This window comes from Pseudophryne corroboree, chromosome 3, assembly GCF_028390025.1.
Source record: "Pseudophryne corroboree isolate aPseCor3 chromosome 3, aPseCor3.hap2, whole genome shotgun sequence".
NCBI lineage: Eukaryota > Metazoa > Chordata > Amphibia > Anura > Myobatrachidae > Pseudophryne > Pseudophryne corroboree.
In genome coordinates, this window is record NC_086446.1 from 690,144,958 (window position 1) to 690,166,378 (window position 21,421).

A 21,421-nucleotide genomic window follows, 5' to 3' on the forward strand; every position below is an offset into this window, starting at 1 on the left:
GGTTAGGAGGAGAGTTGGCTGGGTTTGGTGGAGAAGTGAGTCTTTAGAGCCCGTTTAAAGTTTTATGGAGAGGTGGAGAGTCGGATGGGGAGAGAAATAGGGAGCAGCATGTGCAAAATCTTGTAGGTAGGAGTGGGAGGAGATTATCATTTGGCAGGAGAGACAGCGTGCATTATCAGAGCGAAGAGGTTGGGTGGGAATGTAAAGAGAGATAAGGTCAGAGATGTAAGAGGGAGAAGTGTAGGTGAGGGCTTTGTAGTTTAGTGTTAGAAGCTTGAATTGGATTCTGAATGGGAAGGGCAGCCAGTGAAGGTCCTGCAAGAGAGGGGAGGTGGATGTAGTACGTTTGGTGAGGAAGATGAGATGGGCATCAGCATTGAGGATAGATTGGAGTGGAGACTGAGATGTGTTTTTCAGAGAGGCCAGATAGGAGGAGATTACAGTAGTCCAATCTGGAGATGACCAGTGAGAGAAGGGTCTTAGTAGCGTCCTGGGTGAGAAAGGGTCTGATCCTGGAGATGTTTTTGAGATGGAAATGGCAGGTTTGTGAGAGGTACTGAATGTGTGGTTTGAAGGAGAGGGAGTAGTCGAGCATTACTCCAAGGCAGCACTCTTGGGGGCTAAAGGAGATAGTAGTGCCATCAATGGATAACGAAATTGGGGGAGGTAATATTATGCTGGCGGGAGGGAAGATGATCAGCTCAGTCTTAGACATGTTAAGTATAAGAAAGCGCTGGGACAACCAGGAAGAGATAGCAGAGAGACAGTTGGACATATGAGTGAGGAGAGCAGGGGAGAGGTCAGAGGAGGAAAGGTAGATTTGAGTATCGTCAGCGTAGCGATGATATTGTAATTCAAAAGAGCTAATGAGCTCAACTAATGAGGATGTGTAGAGAGAGAAAAGGAGAGGCCCAAGAACAGAAACTTGAGAGAAACCTACTGTCAGAGGAAGTGGGGGGGGGGGGAGGTTGAGTCAGGAGAGAAGATAGAGAAGGAATGGTTATAAAGGGAGGAGGACAGCCATGAGAGAGCTCACGCAGACCAAGGGAGTAAAGGTTTTGCAGTAGGAGATGGTAGTCCACAGTGTCAAAAGCAGCAGAGAGGTCAAGGAGAATAAGCTTATCTCTTTCTCTAAACTGGGCCATAAGTACCCTGGCGTTCACCCCAACTATGGGCTGCACGGCAGCAGCATTGTCCTCAGTGATGACAAACATAGGTCGGTCACAGTGCTCCTCTTATACCAGTGACCATCTGCTGCACCAAAATTCTGTAAACACTTAAACACAGTGGTTCGGGACAGTGCTTTGTCTCCAAAACTAGCTTGTATTCGGTCAAAACTTTCCTGCTGTTGTAGGCCACTCTTATGGTCATAGAAGATCATGGCTCTCAACTGGCCTCTGTTGAGCTCCAATACGAGTGGAGGAAGTGAACATGGTCATTTCTTCACTGTGCAGTGCTGCTTATATACGGTTCTGTGCCTTGACATTTCACAAGAACTTTAGTCAGAATTACACCAGTTCACAACCAGTCAGATTGTGTCTGACTATGCACTGCACATCTGTAAACTTATTGCACAGCCCTCATAATACAACAAATAATACCCTGTTGTTATTGCTGTTGCTTTGTCTAGCATGTCCAGTCTGAGGGCTAAATTTACTAAAGCTTCTAAAACAGAGAATTGCTGATGTTGCCAATAGCAACTAATCAGATTTTGTCGATCATTTCTCTACTGCATTTTAGAAAATTATATATAGCATCTGATTAGTTGCTATGGGCAACATAATCAATTCTCTGTTTTAGGAGCTTTAGTAAATGTACCCCTCAGAATGTGACCATCTCTTAAGATGTTTATTTTGTGTATATGATGAATTATTACTGTCATTACTTTTTTCCTTTATGGCCAAACATCTTGTATTGTATTTTATAGATTTCCTTTTAAGCTTATTAATCTAAACCTTATAATTATCTGCTTGTACTGTAGGTGCCTGTAAATTATACCAATGTCCTTGAATATGCTCAACAACTAATGACTTATACCAAGAGAGCCTCAGACTTCACAGATAAGATGGATGTGCTGCTTGTGGCGGACATGATGGAAAAGATGATAAGCTTTGTGAGCCAAATCAAACAAGTAGGTTTAAATAAAATATACGTTGCTGAGAGTTAAATCTATATTAAGACCATTTTGTACAAGGTAACTAAAACATTATGGTGAGCAGAATAATAATTGTTTTGTCGATTAGGAGGACACATTTTGCGATTCAGATGCTCATCCTGACAGCAGTTTTATATGGTGGCTGCGGACATCAGTTCCTATGGGTATGGAATCACTTAGACAGACACCTCAAAATACAACTGTACTTACAGGCCTGAGGTCATAAGCTCAATTTGTGACCAAGGCACTATCTGTGTGGAGTTGGCATACAGTAGCATGCAGTGTGTGCCCCTATATAAACAGTCATTATGCACTGCACAGCCACTTGTGAATCTGGAGTGTCTGGACACAGCACAGCCAATACCTCAGAGTACAGCACAGCATTCAGCAGCGTGCAGGGTGCTCCTATATACACACTCACTATACACTGCAAAGCCACTAAGTCTGTAGTGTTGGGGCACAGCACAGCCAAAATAGCAGAGTAAAGCGCAGCATACAGCAGCGTGCCCCTATATACACTGTCACTATTCTGCAAGCTATTTAGTCTGGAGTCTCTGGACACAGTACAGAGTAAAATGCAGCAAACAGCAGCATGCATCAGTGAAATGGCGCCAAGTTCAGGCCGCTGCGCCTTATATGGAATCCAAGCCCTGCGAGAATCCGTCGCCGGGAGGATTGGGGATCCAAGTCTGGCGGGAACATCCAACCCACGGCTCGATGTTCGAAGTGGTCTATAGTCAATTTAATTTAGTCACCTGTGCTCAGCCATGGATATTCTTAAATTCTGGACTGTTAGGGTACCTTGAGGACCCTGTTTGGGAACGAATGCCCTAAGGTGCATGTTCATGAGATAGGGAATGTATATTGTAAGTCTCGGTAAAGTGCTGAATAATATGTGAGTGCTATATAAATGTTAATAAATACTGTATATTTAATCAAGCAGAAAACCAGTGGCACTGAGAGTGGGGAGGCAGGTACTAATTACCCGGGCTTGTTGGAGTGGCCCGGGTCTGCCCCCACACACACACACATCTCAGCAACAGCAATTCGCACCCTGCACCCACAATGACTTCTACCCAAAACACTTCTTTCTGCAGATGTTGTGTCAGACTGTATTGTATAGGATTATTCAGTCTTATGCCTCCCCAATAGTAGTGCGCAGCTCTGTCTTGTTATTTATCTGGCGATTATTACCTTTCAGTTGAAGTGTGTTTCACTGTTGATTCTCTCTACCCATTTTCTAAATCAGAGCAGAAAAAGTTGTGCTACATACACGCTGCGAATTATACATGAAGAATGGTCTTCTAAAATAAACACATAATAAACCTGATGCTCGCAAAATACACTGCAAATTGCTCTTTTTAAATGGACAAATGATGAAGTCCTTGATCAGAGTGAAAATGTGCTGAGACATCACTTTGATGTTTCATAATTAAAGTCACTTGAATAAGAATTATCATTTTGCTAGAACTTTCATGAAGAAGTGCTCATGATCTTTTTTCTAATCATGATATGTCTTAAAATGTTTAACGCCAACCAGTCAGGCTGTGCAAGCTACAGTATTTTAATATCTTAGTTAGAAGTAAAGCCTAGACACATCAGTAATATATTATTGATCTTTTAAAGAGCTGCCTGCTGATTCAAATCACATTAAATTGTAAATACAAATTATATCAATTTATATGGATGCAAGGAGCAGCAGGGAAAACTGTCTGCCTGTTAGCTTATAGCAAAAGTGCTGGTAGCTGTTGTTTGATAACAGCCAAAGGATGGTATCCAATTACCTGCAGTCAATGACCACGGGTAATTGTTTTGTTGGGGGCGATCCTATAGTGTATTAGCCCCGTTGGAATAATGCGGTAAAAACCCTGTTTTTTGTCTTTTCATCACATTTCCCGTGTGCACTAACCCCCGGCTGTCAGGTTTCCGATGAAGAGGGTAACGCCAGCAAAAGTCAGCATTACCTTATAGAAGCCTATCGGCTTCTCTGCGCATAGGATGCTGTCAGAAGGATCCGATCAGATCCCGCCTAGTATGCCTCACGGCCTCCGCGTCCCTGCGCATGTGCAGATGGACTCCCGGGTCATAAACCCGGAAATCCAGGGAAGAAAGCACATCGCGAAGGACAGTTCTTATCGGAAGAGCTGTCCTTCGCAATACCATTCGCAAACAGTATGTTAGTGCATATGCGATTGGTATTGGTGCGATGTGTGGCGGAATGTACACCGCAAGGTTAGTACATCCCACCCATTGACTGTATGTTTCGGGTCGTTGTTCTGCTGCAGAATAAATTTGAAGCCAATCAGAACTCCCTGATGGTATTGCATGATGGATAAGTACCTACCTGTATTTCTCCCTTCTGCAGAGAAAATCAGAAAATCTGACCAAAAACACAGGGGAAGTAAAGGGCAGACTTTGCATTTGTGTTGCCTTTGAATAATTTAAAGCACACAACATAGCTACCTGAGCAGAAAGATATAGACTTTCCCTCATAGAATGAACAGTAATAGTATTAAATATATTATATCACTCTTGTCATTTTTCATATTTAAGAAACACAGAATAGTACTGTAGATACATTGCCAGTAATCACTTAATATACAAACAATATCTACTATACTATGAAAATGATTCTATACTATGAAGCGCAACAGAACTTGGCATGAAAAAGCTGCAGCCACTGCATCATAGCACTTTGTATGCAGATTCAGACTCATTCATACACAGATGTATAAGTGTCACACATCAAATTAATCAAGGCAGTCTCGTTAAGCTATTTTGTGGCAGCCGATTGTTTACATTTTATGACTAAGACAGTAGTGTATGAGGACACATCTGTATAAACCATATAATCAGTGTTGTACTGGGGCATGAAGGATCCACCAGGGAATGCAGTGGTAGGGGCCCATGCTTATGGGCTGTGGACAGCCACTAGAGGTGGTGTGGCCTGCCACAACAGAGATACTTGGCTAACCATTAGATAGTAGATAGTCAGCCTGCAAAAAACAGGACCCATTCCTAATGAAGGGGACAGGGGTGTCTCAGGACTACTACTTTGATTGGCAGGAAGGCTTATCATGGTGTAGTTTTCATAGTAATTAACCAAGTACCCAAGTTTATACATGTTCCTGCTCCACAAAGTTACTGACCCTCTAGTAGAGTAACATTGTATAATTTGAAAGCACAATCTGGAAGCTGACCCCTAGAGGACAGGGTGGGGCCCCCTGGGATTTCTCCGATACACCTATGGGCCAATCCAACCCTGCATATAATCCAATGAGAATCAGTACAGTCCAAAAAACAATCGATCATTCCTAACTGCTATATTTAAAATATCTGAGATAGCTGTAAAGTGAAAATTAATAGTAAGTTAGTAGCAAGTTCTCACAAGATAATCACCCAAAACAAGCAACTAAAAATAGTGGCATCAAATGCGATCTTGCCCCAGTCTAAAACTGGGTACACACCACAGCTAGATGTAGGCAGACACGCTGTCGCATTGACAGAGCGGTCGATTCGGGAAAGCATATACACTTACCGATTAACCGCTTGATATGTTGGCCCTGACTTCCAGCTGGGCAGGAATTTGAATTTGCCCAGCCAGTTGTGATGTCAGTCCCTGTAGCAAGTATATATGCGGTTGGCGAACCTCTCGTACACACAACCAGATATATTGGGCGTCGGCTGTGCAGCACAGCCGACGCAATATGTCTGTGAATGATGTTGTTCACAGACATATCTTTTGCATACACCTGCTGACCAGCTCGCGATACTGTATATCGGCCATTAGATCAAAAGGCCGATATGTCACCCAGTATTTACTAGTGATGTGCACCGGAAATTTTTCGGGTTTTGTGTTTTGGTTTTTAATTCGGTTCCGCGGCCGTGTTTTGGATTCGGACGCGTTTTGGCAAAACCTCCCTGAAATTTTTTTGTCGGATTCGGGTGTGTTTTGGATTCCGGTGTTTTTTTACAAAAACCCCTCAAAAACAGCTTAAATCGTAGAATTTGGGAGTCATTTTGATCCCATAGTATTATTAACCTCAATAACCATAATTTCCACTCATTTTCAGTCTATTCTGAACACCTCACACCTCACAATATTATTTTTAGTCCTAAAATTTGCACCGAGGTCGCAGGATGGCTAAGCTAAGCGACACAAGTGGCCGACACAAACACCTGGCCCATCTAGGAGTGGCACTGCAGTGTCAGACAGGATGGCACTTCAAAAAAATTGTCCCCAAACAGCACATGATGCAAAGAAAAAAAGAGGCGCACCAAGGTCGCTGTGTGACTAAGCTAAGCAACACAAGTGGCCGACACAAACACCTGGCCCATCTAGGAGTGGCACTGCAGTGTCAGACAGGATGGCACTTCAAAAAAATTGTCCCCAAACAGCACATGATGCAAAGAAAAAAAGAGGTGCACCAAGGTCGCTGTGTGACTAAGCTAAGCGACCCAAGTGGCCGACACAAACACCTGGCCCATCTAGGAGTGGCACTGCAGTTTTCTAGCGAGAGGATGAGTGCTTCCATCCTCATGTGAATCTGAACCACTAGCCATGAACATAGGCCAGGGCCTCAGCCGTTCCTTGCCACTCCGTGCCGTAAATGGCATATTGGCAAGTTTACGCTTCTCATCAGACGCTTTCAATTTTGATTTTTGGGTCATTTTACTGAACTTTTGTTTTTTGGACATTGGGCATTTTATGACATTGGGCATCGGCCTTGGCAGACGACGTTGATGGCATTTCATTGTCTCGGCCATGACTAGTGGCAGCAGCTTTAGCACGAGGTGGAAGTGGATCTTGATCTTTCCCTATTTTAACCTCCACATTTTTGTTCTCCATTTTTTAATGTGTGGAATTATATGCCAGTATCAATAGCAATGGCCTACTACTATATATACTGCGCACAACTGAAATGCACCACAGGTATGGATGGATAGTATACTTGACGACACAGAGGTAGGTAGAGCAGTGGCCTTCCGTACCGTACTGCTATATATACTGGTGGTCACTGTCAGCAAAACTCTGCACTGTACTCCTCCTATATAATACAGCTGCTCCCCAGTCCCCACAATTAAGCAGTGTGAGCACAGATATATGCAGCACACTGAGCACAGATATGGAGTGTTTTTCAGGCAGACAACGTATACTGGTGGTCACTGTCAGCAAAACTCTGCACTATACTCCTCCTATATAATACAGCTGCTCCCCAGTCCCCACAATTAAGCAGTGTGAGCACAGATATATGCAGCACACTGAGCACAGATATGGAGTGTTTTTCAGGCAGACAAATGTATACTGGTGGTCACTGGTCAGCAAAACTCTGCACTGTACTCCTCCTATATAATATACTGGTGGTCCCCAGTGCCCACAATAAAGCAGTGTGAGCACAGATATATGCAGCACCCCAGTCCCCACAATTAAGCAATAAGCACAAATATTATTAATAAACGGAGAGGACGCCAGCCACGTCCTCTCCCTAACATTTCCAATGCATGAGTGAAAATGTCGGCGACGCGCGGCTGCTTATATAGAATCCGAATCTCGCGAGAATCCGACAGCGGGATGATGACGTTCGGGCGCGCTCGGGTTAACCGAGCCATACGGGAGAATCCGAGTATGCCTCGGACCCGTGTCAAATTGGTGAAGTTCGGGGGGGTTCGGTTTCCGAGGAACCGAACCCGCTCATCAATAGTATTTACCCAACATAAGCATGATGGCCTAGCATAGCATCGGCAGGTAGAGCTGCTTGGCCGAGCAAAGCACCAGGAGGTAGAGATGCTCGGCCAGGCCTTCACACGGCCATACCAGCCAATCTGTCCATTGGCCCTACTGGCATTTGCGAGAATTGCTAAATGGCCAGTCCAGCCATGATCACAATGTATGCTAGAGAAGAAATATTCTTTACGTTAGAGGAAAGGAACAGTAGATGTGCATTTTATCTATTGTCCGATAAGTGATCCTTGCCGCTTTATTAGTATGGTATGTGCCATTAACCACACAAAGACCATCCTCTGCCTCTCAGCATTTCTTCATGCAACTTGTCTTAAAATCAGAAAAAAAAAATTCCCTACTTTAAAATATTCTCTTTCATATGAATTACATGTCTAGGAATGACATGTTCGTTTAAAATACAATTCCCTACTATTTTATTAGGAATGAATAAGTTTCACGCATTTATTAAATTGTTTTTCTAAAGTATTTTAAATTTTTTGGGGCGAGTCTGCTGGAAATAGTAGGAACCATTCAGCAAAAAAAAAACACAACATATTTGGAGTAAATAAATAGACTATATGCAGAACAGATGGTAAGGCTAAAGGAATAATATAATTATGGTATAGAAAAGCCGCCTTCCACCACATGTCAGAGATGCAGATTCAGAATGAAAAGCTGTTGACACAGCAGAGATCAGCTGAATAAATCTGTGGGAAGTTGGAGACTTCAGATACGATTAGCAGCCCTTTGCTCAGAAGACTAGCAAAGATTTCACTTGTGTAGTTGAATACGGGGTTGTGTGTGTGCACAATAAGACCATATCCATATCCCTACACTTTGTCAATGTTTTATAAGCTATTTTGAGAATGATAGAGTCCTTTTACCTTCACACATATGTAATTTGTCATGTCCTCGGGAAATACCCAGAAGACAGATATTCAGATATAGAGCAGGACTTGCGGTGAAATGGGGTCCCGTGAAGTGGGCCGCAAGCTTACATGCATTGTACAATTCATAAACCAAAACCCCATTGTTTATTTAGATGTATACTATATACTATAGGTGAATGAAGATGCCAAGGAGAGTGCAGGGTTCTCTGTATATACACATATTCAGTAAAAGCATCAGAAAGGCAAGTGCAACCCCCCAATCCCCACTCACCCAATAAATAAATAAATACATAAATAAATAACAATCTATCTAAGTGGATGCCCCTCTTATTTTCACCTGTTTCTCTGCGGCATTAGGCCAGGATGTTCTAAAGTAAAAAAGGCGGTAAAAACTAAATTTTGGTGGCTTTTAAGTTAACCCCTGGCCTCCCACTTACCGATGCAGAGGGCAACGTCCGCTTTTTCTGACGTTACTCTCTAGAAGCCTATGGGCTTCTTTCCACTTCTTGTTGCCTTCACCACCCAGCACCGCTCACTCCAGCCCCCCCCCCCCCCCCCTCACCTGTGTGCTGCCAGTGTCTCGGCATGCTCCTGGAACCCCAACCTCCTGGGACTCCCTGCAGATGTCATCTCCCGGGGCTAAGAGGTGATGGAGACCCCCAAAGCAATGGGGGTTCCTGGGCGGTGTCCGAGAGGTGGTCTGAAGGGAGCGTAAAAAGAATCCACCATATGGGCATGTAATGTGAAAGTCACAGACGTGTCAGTGGAAGCTGCGTTCTCAGTCACATCTCTGCTTCCCCAGAGGCCATGTTCAGATGGAGACACTGCGTCTGCTATAGGCAGTAGGTACTGCATGCAGGGCACACTAGTGCTCAAGGGGAAGACTTACACTAGCATTTATATATTATTGCACCAGCAGGCATTAGAGCAGACACAGCAGTATCCGCCTTTGAATCAGACCCTTTATGTGTTATCCTTAAAGTCTTTATAGAAAAGTGCTTGCTTTCTTCTTGAATGTTGTAAGTGCTGTATATTAACCACAAGCGCATTTAAGTTTAAAATCATATTTTTCTGTTAAATCATATGAGGCAATCTAGGTACAGTATGTTTTAACGGAGATCAATAATTCTGGCAGGGCAGTGTATGAGTTATTTCAAATGATGGCATTGACATATGTGGCAATAAGAGCAGTGTGCTACAGCGGAACCAGGGGTATTTAGCTGATAAACCCAAGGAAGTCATGTATTTGGAGGATAGAAAATGTGTGTTTTTCTCCCATCAATCTGTTGCAGCTGAAAGCATGGTACTGATTAACCAGAGCACCTGTGAGAAACTCCCTTAAGAAAGCAGGGTGGGTCTGTTGCTTGCATGTCAGTCTGGGAAGGGAGGAGGAGTCTAAGGTATAAAATGCTGTCTGGGCCATTTATCTGTGTGACCGACACTGGGAAAGCTGGATGGTGATTAGGAGTATATCTCTATTAGATAGTAATTGGACTGTGAACATTTGCTGTGTGATGGTTACTGGTCTGTTGTCATCCTGACTTAAAAAACTGTAGTAGACAAGTCCTGACTCATTATTCAGAGTTGTTAGCAATCCAGAAAAGTTAGAAATTGGGCAAAGCCATGCTGCACTGCAGGTGGGGAAGATGTAACTTGCAGGGAGTGTTAAATTTGGGTGGGGTGTGTTCAAAATGAAATCTAAATTGCATTAAAAAAATAAAAAAATTGCATTAAAAAAATAAAGCGGTCAGTATTTACCATGCACAGAAACAATATACAGTAAGCCACCCAAATCTAAATCTCTGTGCACTTGCTACATCTACCCCACCTGCAGTGCAACATGGTTTTGCCCAATTGCTAGCTTTTTTGGTTTGCGAACAACTCTGAATAACCCCCTCAGTGTGTACTTTCACTACACAGCTACTTTGTCACACAGGTTGAAGACAATCCCTGGCTAATAAGCTGCATTAATATATTGTAGTGTTGATTATGTATTTAATTTATTGGATATCTTGCCCACTGCAGTTATGATTATGTCTTCATTCCATACACTTCAGCCATGTCTATACATCATTAGGCAAAATTGTTTTTCTATGTTACCTTGAAATACAATACAGCTTTGCTGGGATCTCTGCTTCACACTAGAGATGAGCGGGTTCGGTTCTCAGAGAACCGAACCCTACCGAACTTTGCCTTCCGAGCCCAGATCCGAGTCAGGCTCGGGTTTTCCCGCCTGACACGGAAACCCGAATGAGGCAAAATGTCATCATCCCGCTGTTGGATTCTCGCGGGATTTGGATTCCATATAAGCAGCCACGCGTCACGTCCATTTTCACTCCAGTCTCGGAGAGTGTATAGAGTTTCATTGTCTGTGTGGGGGTGGGAAAGTGGGGTGGCAAGTGTTGTGCTGCTCAGTCCAGTCCAGTGTAGTAACTCAGTGTATTGTGCTGCATCAGTCCAGCCAGTCACAGTGTTGTTTTTCTCTGCTGCCATATATCCAGTGTAGCTGTATAAAGTGGTGCTGTATTGTGCAGACCAGTCCAGTGTAGTCAGTGTATTGTGCTGCATCAGTCCAGCCAGTCACAGCGTTGGTGTTCTCTGCTGCCATATATCCAGTGTAGCTGTATAAAGTGGTGCTGTGTTGTGCAGACCAGTGGTAGTGTCCTGTCTCATCAGTCATTCCAGTGACGATATACGCTGCTGCTATATGTCCACTGCTGCAGTATAATAATAATTATGACAACAACAACAACCATTTGTGCTGCATCAGACCAGTGGTAGTGTCCTGTCTCATCAGTCATTCCAGTGACGATATACGCTGCTGCTATATGTCCACTGCTGCAGTATAATAATAAATATAACAACAACAACAACCGTTTGTGCTGCATCAGACCAGTGGTAGTGTCCTGTCTCATCAGTCATTCCAGTCATTCCTGTGCCCCATATTGTCTCATATAACTCCCAAAAAATAATGGAGAACAAAAATATTGAGGATAAAATAGGGAAAGATCAAGAAGAACCACTTCCTCCTAGTGCTGAAGCTGCTGCCGCTAGCCATGACATAGATGATGAAATGCCATCAACGTCGTCTGCCAAGGCCGATGCCCAATGTGATAGCAGAGGGAATGTAAAATCCAAAAATCCAAAGTTCAGTAAAAAGAACCAAAAAAAGAAATTTAAATGGTCTGAGGAGAAACGTAAACTTGCCAATATGCCATTTACGACACGGAGTGGCAATGAACGGCTGAGGCCCTGGCCTATGTTCATGACTAGTGGTTCAGCTTCACATGACGATGGAAGCCCTCATAACTGAGGCCTTGACACTTATGTTGGTGTTAGACGTGCATCCGGTATCCGCCATTAGTGCAGTGGGATTTAGACAATTGATGGAGGTATTGTGTCCCCGGTAACAAATCCCATCTAGATTCCACTTCACTAGGCAGGCGATAGCGAGATTTTGCCATTTAATTCCAGTGATTTGGACGTATAATTACAGTGATTTTGCCAATTCATTTCAGTGATTTATAATTATTAATTACAGTTATCTTGCCAATTAATTCCAGTGATTTATAATTATTAATTACAGTGATCTTGCCACTTAATTCCAGTGATTTGGACGTAAAATTACAGTGATCTTGCCAATTAATTCCAGTGATTTATAATTATTAATTACAGTGATCTTGACACTTAATTCCAGTGATTTGGACGTATAATTACAGTGATTTTGCCAATTAATTTCAGTGATTTATAATTATTAATTAAAGTGATCTTGCCAATAATTCTAGTGATTTGGACGTATAATTCCAGTTGGAATTGTTTGTGTCGCTTGGCTTAGTCATACAGCTACCTCACTGCACCTCTTCGACATCTTTGCATGAGGTGCTGTTTGGGGCCTAGTTTTTGAAAAGTGCCATCCTGTGTGACATTGCCGTATGAGTCCAGGGGTACTGTTGTAGTAGTCCTGGGGTACTGCCGTATAAGTCCACCAATTGCAGATTTTTTCTAATGTAACTGGAGCGTGCTGGAGATGCTGTCAGTGGACCGAACAATTGCGGCCCACTCTCGGCATTCAGCCACTGCGTGACACTACTAGATGGGCCAGGTGGTTGTGTCGCTTAGCTTAGACCTACAGCAACCTCAGTGCACCTTTTTTTCTTCTTTACATCATGTGCTGTTAGGGGCCTTTTTTTTATATCTGCCCTCCTGTCTGCCACTGCAGTGCCACGCCTAGATGGGCCAATTGTTTGTGTCGCTTGGCTTAGTCATACAACTACCTCATTGCAATTCTTTTTCTTCTTTGCATGATGTGCTGTTTGGGGCCTTTTTTTATCTCTGCCCTCCTGTCTGACACTGCAGTGCCACTCCTAGATGGGCCAGGTGTTTGTGTTGTCCACTTGTGTCGCTTAGCTTAGTCATTCAGCAACCTTTTGGCCTAAAAACAATATTGTGAGGTGTGAGGTGTTCAGAATAGACTGGAAATGAGTGGAAATGATTGTTGTTGAGGTTAATAATACCGTAGGAGCAAAATTACCCCCAAATTCTGTGATTTTAGCTGTTTTTATGTATTTTTCCAAAATCATCCAGATCCAAAACCAAAACACGAAAGGGTGGTTTTTTGCAAAACCAAGCCAAAACCAAAACACGAAAGGGGAATTAGATCCAAAACCAAAACACAAAACACGAAAAGTGTCCGCCACACATCTCTACTTCACACTAGTGAAGTTAACAGGGTCATTTCCTGTTGGCACAGGGCCCGATTCAGGTTGGATTGCAAAAAATGCTAAAAAGCATTTTCTGCAGGCACCCGCGGAAAATGTGAACGCCTCTGCCTGTCAATTAGGCAGAGGCGTTTACTGGGTGGGGGCAGCAATGCTCCGTTTCCAAGGCGGAGACAGAGCGTTGCGGGGGCATGGCTTAGGAACAGGGGCGTGTCAGTTCGAACGAGGGGCATGACTGTGGCGTGATCGGGGTGGCTGTGTGACGTCACATGCAGCCGCTGTGGTTAGAAAGATGGTGGCGGGTCTCCTGCGGGAGCAATGTGACTAAGATGCAAAATGTAAAAATAATACGGCACGCTACTCCTTACGGAGTACCTCAGTCATACCAGGCGTCTCACGCCTTGTGGCGCAAAGATGCTCAGTGTCTGAGGACACATCTGTACTTAGGGTGCTACCTCCGGATTCTGCAATCAGGCAAGAAATCTGACTCCTACTACTGTACTGCAGTTACTAGCACCTCCAAGTAACTGATTAGGGCCCAAATTTATCAAGCCTGTGAAAGTGATAAATTGTGTGGTGATAAAGTACCAACCAATCAGCTCCTAACTCATTTTTCAAACACAGCCTGTAACATTACAGTTAGGAGCTGGTTGGTTGGTACTTTATCATCATACTATTTATCACTCTCCAAGGCTTGATACATCTGGGTCTCCAAGGCTTGAGAAATTTGGGCCTGTTTTGAATTAATTGTGAATAAGTTGAATGTCTTTCTTTACAGCTTGGGAGCATTATGATAGAAATTGCCAGTAACGTCATGTCCGTGGATGACCACATCCTGTGGATGGCACAGAACGAGAACAAGGCCTGCACAAGAATCGTGCGGTGCGTGGAACAGATATCTGACCTGACATTGAACAGTAAAACACAGGTCTTGTCAAAGGTGAGCTCTCTTCTTCATCCTACTAAAATAGCAATCACTGAGGGGAATTCATTTCTTTGAAAAGTCAGTTGGTTGTCTGTTTTTTCCCTGTCTATTAGATAGGAAAAAACAGACACCCAACTGACTTTTCAATCAATTGAATACCCCCCATTGTGTTGCTGAATGCATTTTTTACAGTGGCTAACATTTTAATATGACAGTAGAAAAACTAAAATGACTGACAGGAAAAGGTGGATGAAGTAAATCTGGCACATGCCCACAGGCTTGCCACCAATGGTGGATGGTTTTGCCTTCAATGGGCGAGATTAGAGAGTTCTCCGCCATCAGTGGCAGAGAGCCCGGCAAATTGTTTGTAATGTTTTCTCCTGCTGCAGGGAGAATGAGGCTTAGCTCTGCACCAATGTAACATGTGAAGACACACCTTCTTCCCTGATTGGCCTGCCAAGTTCTGCCACCAGCCGCTGCACTGATGGCTGTTGACTGTGAAAACCATAAATGGTTTTCCTGCTACCGATGGCACCCATCGATGACCATCCCTATTTAGTACAGCTTATCTATCCACTGTATAGGTCATTGGTACGGCCTCATCTAGAATACTGTGTTCAATTCCGGAGGCCATATTTTTAAAAGGATATTAATACATTAGAGACTGTACAAAGAAGGGCAACTAAAATGGTGCATGGCCTACATCACAAAACATACCCAGAAAGACTAAGAAATCTCAATATGTATAGTTTGGAGCAGAGATTAGAAAGGGGGGACACGATAGAAACTTTCAAATATATCAAGGGTTTTAACAAAGTCCAGGAGCGAAACATTCTCCAAATGAAGAGAAGGAATAGGACACAAAGACATGCACTGAGGCTGGAGGGGGGGAGGTTCAGGGGAAATTTGAGGAAAAATTACTTCACAGAAAGTGTAGTGGACAAGTGGAATAGCCTCCCATCAGAGGTGGTAGAGGCGAAGGGGGTAATTCAGAGTTGTTCGCAGCAGCAAATTTATTAGCAGTTGGGCAAAACCATGGGCACTTCAGGGGGGGGGGGGCAGATATAACATGTGCAGAGAGCATTAGATTTGGGTGGGGTGTGTTCAAACTGAAATCTAAAGTGCAGTATAAAAATAAAGCAACCAGTGCTCAAAAACAAAATAACCCACCCAAATCTAACTCTCTCTGCAAATGTTATAGCTGCCTCACCTGCAGTGCACATGGTTTTGCCCAACTGCTAACAAATTTGCTGCTGCAATCAGATCTGAATTACCCCCTAAGACAGTATGGGATAGACATAAATATATCCTTCCAAAGAAATAAGGATCAAATAAGTTTTTAGATAAAAATATGGTAAAAAAAAAAAAAAGAGGCAGACTAGATGGGCCAAGTGGTTCTTACCTGCCGTCAAATTCTGTGTTTCTATGTAACCTTTGTAGGCAATGTATTAGTTGTACTGAATAATACTGCAACATTGCAGAACAAAAATTAAAATGGCTGATGGACAGAGTTTGGTAAAGTACACCCTTATATAACGAGATTTATGGTAAGAACTTACCGTTGTTAAATCTCTTTCTGCGAGGTACACTGGGCTCCACAAGGATTCACATCGGGGTGTAGAGTAGGATCTTGATCAGAGGCACCAACAGACTCAAAGCTTTTGACTGTTCCCAAGATGCACAGCGCCACCTCCTCTATAACCCCGCCTCCATGCACAGGGAGCTTAGTTTCGTTAACCATCCCAATGCAGTAGCAGGTACCAGAGACGACAACCGCTCGTAGCCAAGTACACCACACACTCACCACAGGAGAGGGTGTCAGTGGCCATGCCAATACCAACCCAAAGAAGCTAATTGCGTCAGGGTGGGCGCCTTGTGGAGCCCAGTGTACCTCGCAGAAAGAGATAAATCTAATTTTCTGCTGCGGGGTACACTGGGCACCACAAGGATTCACATTGGGGATGTCCTAAAGCAGTTCCTTATGTGAGGGGACGCACTGTAGCGGGCACAAGAACCCGGCGTCCAAAGGAAGCATCCTGGGAAGCGGCTCTATCGAAGGCATAGAACCTTATAAAAGTGTTCCCAGAGGACCACGTATCCGCCTTGCACAACTGTTCCAGGGTCGCACCACAGTGGGCTACCCAAGAAGGTCCAACCGACCGAGTAGAATGGGCCTTAATGGTAGCAGGAGCTGGACGACAAACCTGTACATAAGCATGCGCAATCACCATTCGAATCCATCTGGCCAGAGTCTGCTTGGAAGCATGCCAGCCACGTTTGTGAAAACCAAACAATACAAACAGAGAATCAGATTTCCTAACGGAGGAATTTCTCTTCACATAGATACGGAGAGCCCGTACCACATCCAAGACCATTCTTTGGGAGACAACTCGGGAGAATTAAAGGCCGGAACCACAATCTCCTCATTTAAGGTGGAAAGAAGACACCACCTTGGGCAAATAACCTGGCCGCGTTCTAAGTACCGCCCGGTCACGGTGAAAAATCAAATAAGGAGACTTACAGGATAAGGCACCCAAGTCCGAGACCCTTCTAGCTGAAGCAATAGCTAGCAAGAATAAGACCATAGAAGAGTGCCACTTAAGGTCAGCAGAGGCAAGAGGCTCAAAAGGAGACACTTGCAAGGCCTCCAAAACCACTGACAAGTCCCAAGGGGCCGCAGTCGGCACATAAGAAGGCTGAATCTGCAACACACCCTGAGTGAACGTATGGACATCAGGCAGGTTGGCAATCTTTCTCTGAAACCAAACCGACAAGGCAGAAATGTGAACCTTGAGGGAGGCCAGACGCAAGCCTAAGTCTAGGCCCTGTTGTAGAAGGCCAATAGTTTGGCCGTACTAAACTTGAAAACATCATGATTGTGAGATGCACACCAAGTAAAGTAAGCATTCCAGACCCTATGGTAGATCCGAGCAGAAGCCGGCTTACGGGCCTTCAACATAGTTTGAATGACCGCCTCAGAAAAACCCCTGGCCCTCAGGATGGAAGCCTCAAGGGCCGTGCCGTCAAAGCCAGATGGGCGAAATCCTGGTAAACACAAGGGCCCTGGACAAGGAGGTCTGGTCGTTGTGGAAGTAGAAGGGGATGATCCCACGAGAGACCCAGTAGATCGGGGTCGCTGGTGCGACCAGTAGCAGGTTTCCTCCTTCTTGATTGAACTTCCGTATTACTCTGGGCAGGAGTGACACTGAAGGGAACACGTACGTTAGCTGAAAGTTCCATGGAATTACCAGAGCATCCACAAACGCAGCTTGAGGATCCCTTGTCCTTGCTCCGAAGACTGGAACCTTGTGATTGTGTCGAGACGCCATTAGATCCACATCTGGAAGGCCCCACGTGTAGAAACACCTCCAGATGGAGGCTCCACTCTCATGCGTGTACATCCTGACGACTGAGATAGTCCGCTTCCCAGTTCAGGACGCCCGGAATGAACACTGCGGATATGGCCGGCATATGGCGTTCTGCCCACTGAAGAATCCGTAATACTTCCCTCATTGCCATGCGGCTTCGAATGCCACCTTGATGACTGATGTACGCCACCGTTGTGGCGTTGTCCGATTGTACTTGAACAGGTCTGTTTTGTATTAGATGCTGGGCCATTGTCAACGCATTGAACACTGCCCGCAGTTCCAGAATATTTATCGGGAGTAGAGACTCCTCCTTGGTCCACCGATCTTGAAGAGAGTGTTGCTCCAACACCGCGCCCCAACCTCTCAGACTGGCATCTGTAGTCAGAAGGACCCAGTTGGCTTATGTCACAATACAGTTTTAGTTCCATTGTACTACTTATCTCTAGGCTCAGATGCCCATTCCATCCCTTTATTTAGTTTAGATTATAGAGGAGTCCCTAAATGGTGGTGGTTCAGTTCTAGGTACTGTATCTACACTGCCTTTTACATTTTTCATGCGTGGTAATAAAATCTGATCACATCGGGTTTAGGTAGATCCGTAGTATTGTGATCAATAGTCCTAAATGGGTACTTTTTGAGTTTTTCATATTCACACTTAGTATAATAAAACAAGTTATGACACTTAATATCTGTACGTTTATGCTTATATTCTGCTGTTTCATCTAAGGATTAATTATTAGAGTAGTCATATTGGTTTTTGGGACCTCATTTTGTTTAGTTCCGGAATTTGACATTATTCTTAATATAATAACCAATACCATATGATATCATAATTTTTAATAAAGCTACCTTATGGTAATTATTTGGTTATGAGACATCTATATATTTTCATAAGTATTTTTATATACATATAATTTTTTTTATAGAGTTAATGTATTCTCCCTTGCTTTTTTACTGTCTAGATTTTTATTTGCTATTCCTTATATAAATATTGAATAATTAGTTTTATGGTGGGGTACAAACCTTTTTATTACATTTATGTTTTGCCATTTATTCTATAAAAGTATTTTTTTATGTGAGTAGGAGCCCGTGAGCTTCCATTATATTAGTCCTTAATTGCCTGATTGTTACTAGAGAGCTGTATTAACAATTAGTGAGGTTTGGAGTATAAAAATGTTCAAGGCTTTGGAGGCGGTACTTCTGATGAAACAGCCCCAGGATTGAGGCTGAGAAACGCGTCAAGCATTCCGCCCCGGCATCCCGCCCGGTATCCTGTTGATTGCTATCACCAGAGACTGATCGTCCGCTGCATCACCGCGAGTGAGCGGTTAATTGTTTGGATCCATACTTCTTTGATTGCCATCCTGAGTGTTCAGTCCACTGTCATCCACTGCTCCTCTCAGCTTCCTCGGTGCCGCAGCTAGCGGTGTGGGCAGCCGGCGCCCACTAACAGAAAGGAATTACCGATCAACTGCATTACAGCAGAGGCTGGGGTAAGCACTAGACTAGACTGTCTAAATAGCGGTATAAGCTTAATTGTCATCGTGTTGTGCATTGAACTGCGCTTATTAAGCAGCCCGAGAAAAGCCTCTTAAATATTGGATGACAATACTGGGAGCAGAAAGTTGTTAAGTGGACAAACAAATGTGAACTGCTTACTATATTCACACTACGGATGGACTCTCAAATCTTTAAAACATCTAATGAGCTCATATGTTCAAATAGCCCACATGTGGAGCTTATTTTAAGGAGCTCCCTATAATCACAAGTGCTACATTACCATCTGAAGCACAGGTGGGTACATTGTTTCAGGGGAGCTTTTGAGTGTGCTATTCATTTGCTAATATTTTAAATCTAAGCTATTAATGTTTGCTACATAATATTAGTTATATTTTCAAGCCACAGGATACTTGGTTTTATTCACTATACTTTGATAAATATTTTTTTATAAATTGTATAATACTTTCAACGACAGCGCTTCTCTGTGTTCTGCACCATTTTCATTATATTTTTTGAGGCTCAGCACCTCAATTTGTGAAGCTGCAGTCAGTGATAAGTATTTTATTATAGTTGTCTCATAGCCATTATACTAGCGCTCATTTGTTTTATTTTCCTTGTGTATTGGATATCCAGAAGGGACGGCCCCTGCTCAATTGTTGGTCCTGCAGCCACCAGTTCAGTGACAGGCGGACCTCCGGAGACAATGAGATCATGTGAGGCCTGATCCGGTGAGGCAGGCCATCCCACTTGGCCAGAATTAACTTCTGCAGAGGGCGAGAGTGGAACTGAGCATACTCCACCATGTCGAAAGCCGACACCATGAGACTTAGCACTTGCATTGCCAAATGTATCGACACTTGCGGACGAGATAGGAAGCATTGTATCCTGTCCTGAAGCTTCAGGACTTTCTCCGACAACCGTTGGTTGTGAGTGTCCAATAAAGCTCCCAGGTGTAACATGCTCCGAGCAGGAACCAGGGAGGATTTCTTCCAGTTGATCAGCCACCCATGGGCTTTCATGCACTGGACCGTCAGATCGAGATGACACAGGAGAAGTTCTGGGGAATTTGCTAGGATCAACAAATCGTCCAAGTACGGTAGGATCCTGACCCCTTGACGGCGGAGTGTAGCTGTCATGACCGCCATTACTTTGGTGTAAACTCGGGGAGCCGTTGTCAAACCAAAGGGTAACGCCCGAAATTGGTAATGAAGGTTGCCCACCGCAAACTGCAGGTACTGTTGATGAGATACTACAATAGGAATATGCAGGTAGGCATCCTGTATGTCCAGGGAGACCATATAGTCCCCAGGCTCCATGGCCAGAACAATAGAGCGCAGAGTTTCCATACGAAACTTGGAGACCCGCACATGCTTGTTCAAGGACTTCAGATTGAGAATGGGCCGCGAGGACCCATTCGGTTTCGGGACTAGAAACAGCGGTGAATAGTACCCCTTGCCTATCTGAGCCAGAGGCACCTGTACTGCCACTCCTGTGGTCAGGAGGGAATGTACCACCGAGTGCAACGTGTTTGCTTTTGCCGGATCCAGAGGCACATCTGTCAGGCAAAACCGCTGCGGAGGACGATTCTTGAAGGGTATGGCGTAACCTCGAGCGACGACTTCCCTCGCTCAGGTATCTGAAGTGGTCTTCAACCATTCATGGGCAAACCCTAGAAGTCGGCCCCCCACCCTGGGATCCCCCAGAGGGAGGCCCGCCCCGTCATGCAGCAGGCTTGTCAGTTTTGGAAGCTGGCTGACGGGCGGCCCAGGCACGCTTCGTTCTGGGCTTGGCAGGTCTAGAAGCATGAGCTTGCTCCTTTTGCTTTTCCTGGAGGACAAAGGGGCAGAGGAAAAGTACTTTTAGCCTTCTGCGTTGAAGGAGCCGTACTAGGTAGGCAAGCTGTTTTAGCAGTAGCCAGATCAGCCACAATCTTATTGAGGTCTTCTCCAAAGAGAATGTCTCCCATGAAAGGAAGCACCTCCAGGGTTTTCTTGGAATCCATATCCACCGACCAGGATCTCAACCAAAGGATACGTCTGGCCAAGACGGACGTAGTAGCAGCATTGGCCGTGAGCACCCCGGCATCGGAGGCTGCCTCCTTAAGGTACAAAGAAGCTGTGGCAATATACGAGAGACATTGTCG

The 21,421-nt window shown here is 44.3% G+C and overlaps 1 protein-coding gene across 1 annotated transcript in view; it reads left to right on the forward strand.

Moving 5' to 3' along the window:
• Positions 1-21,421, forward strand: part of ADGRA1 (adhesion G protein-coupled receptor A1) — a 1,405,372-nt gene that overhangs the window by 496,436 nt on the left and 887,515 nt on the right. Inside the window, exons 10-11 of the mRNA XM_063962017.1 lie at positions 1,982-2,131; positions 14,264-14,425. Of these exons, the coding sequence (XP_063818087.1) occupies positions 1,982-2,131; positions 14,264-14,425 (312 nt within the window). The remainder of the gene's footprint in view (positions 1-1,981; positions 2,132-14,263; positions 14,426-21,421) is intronic.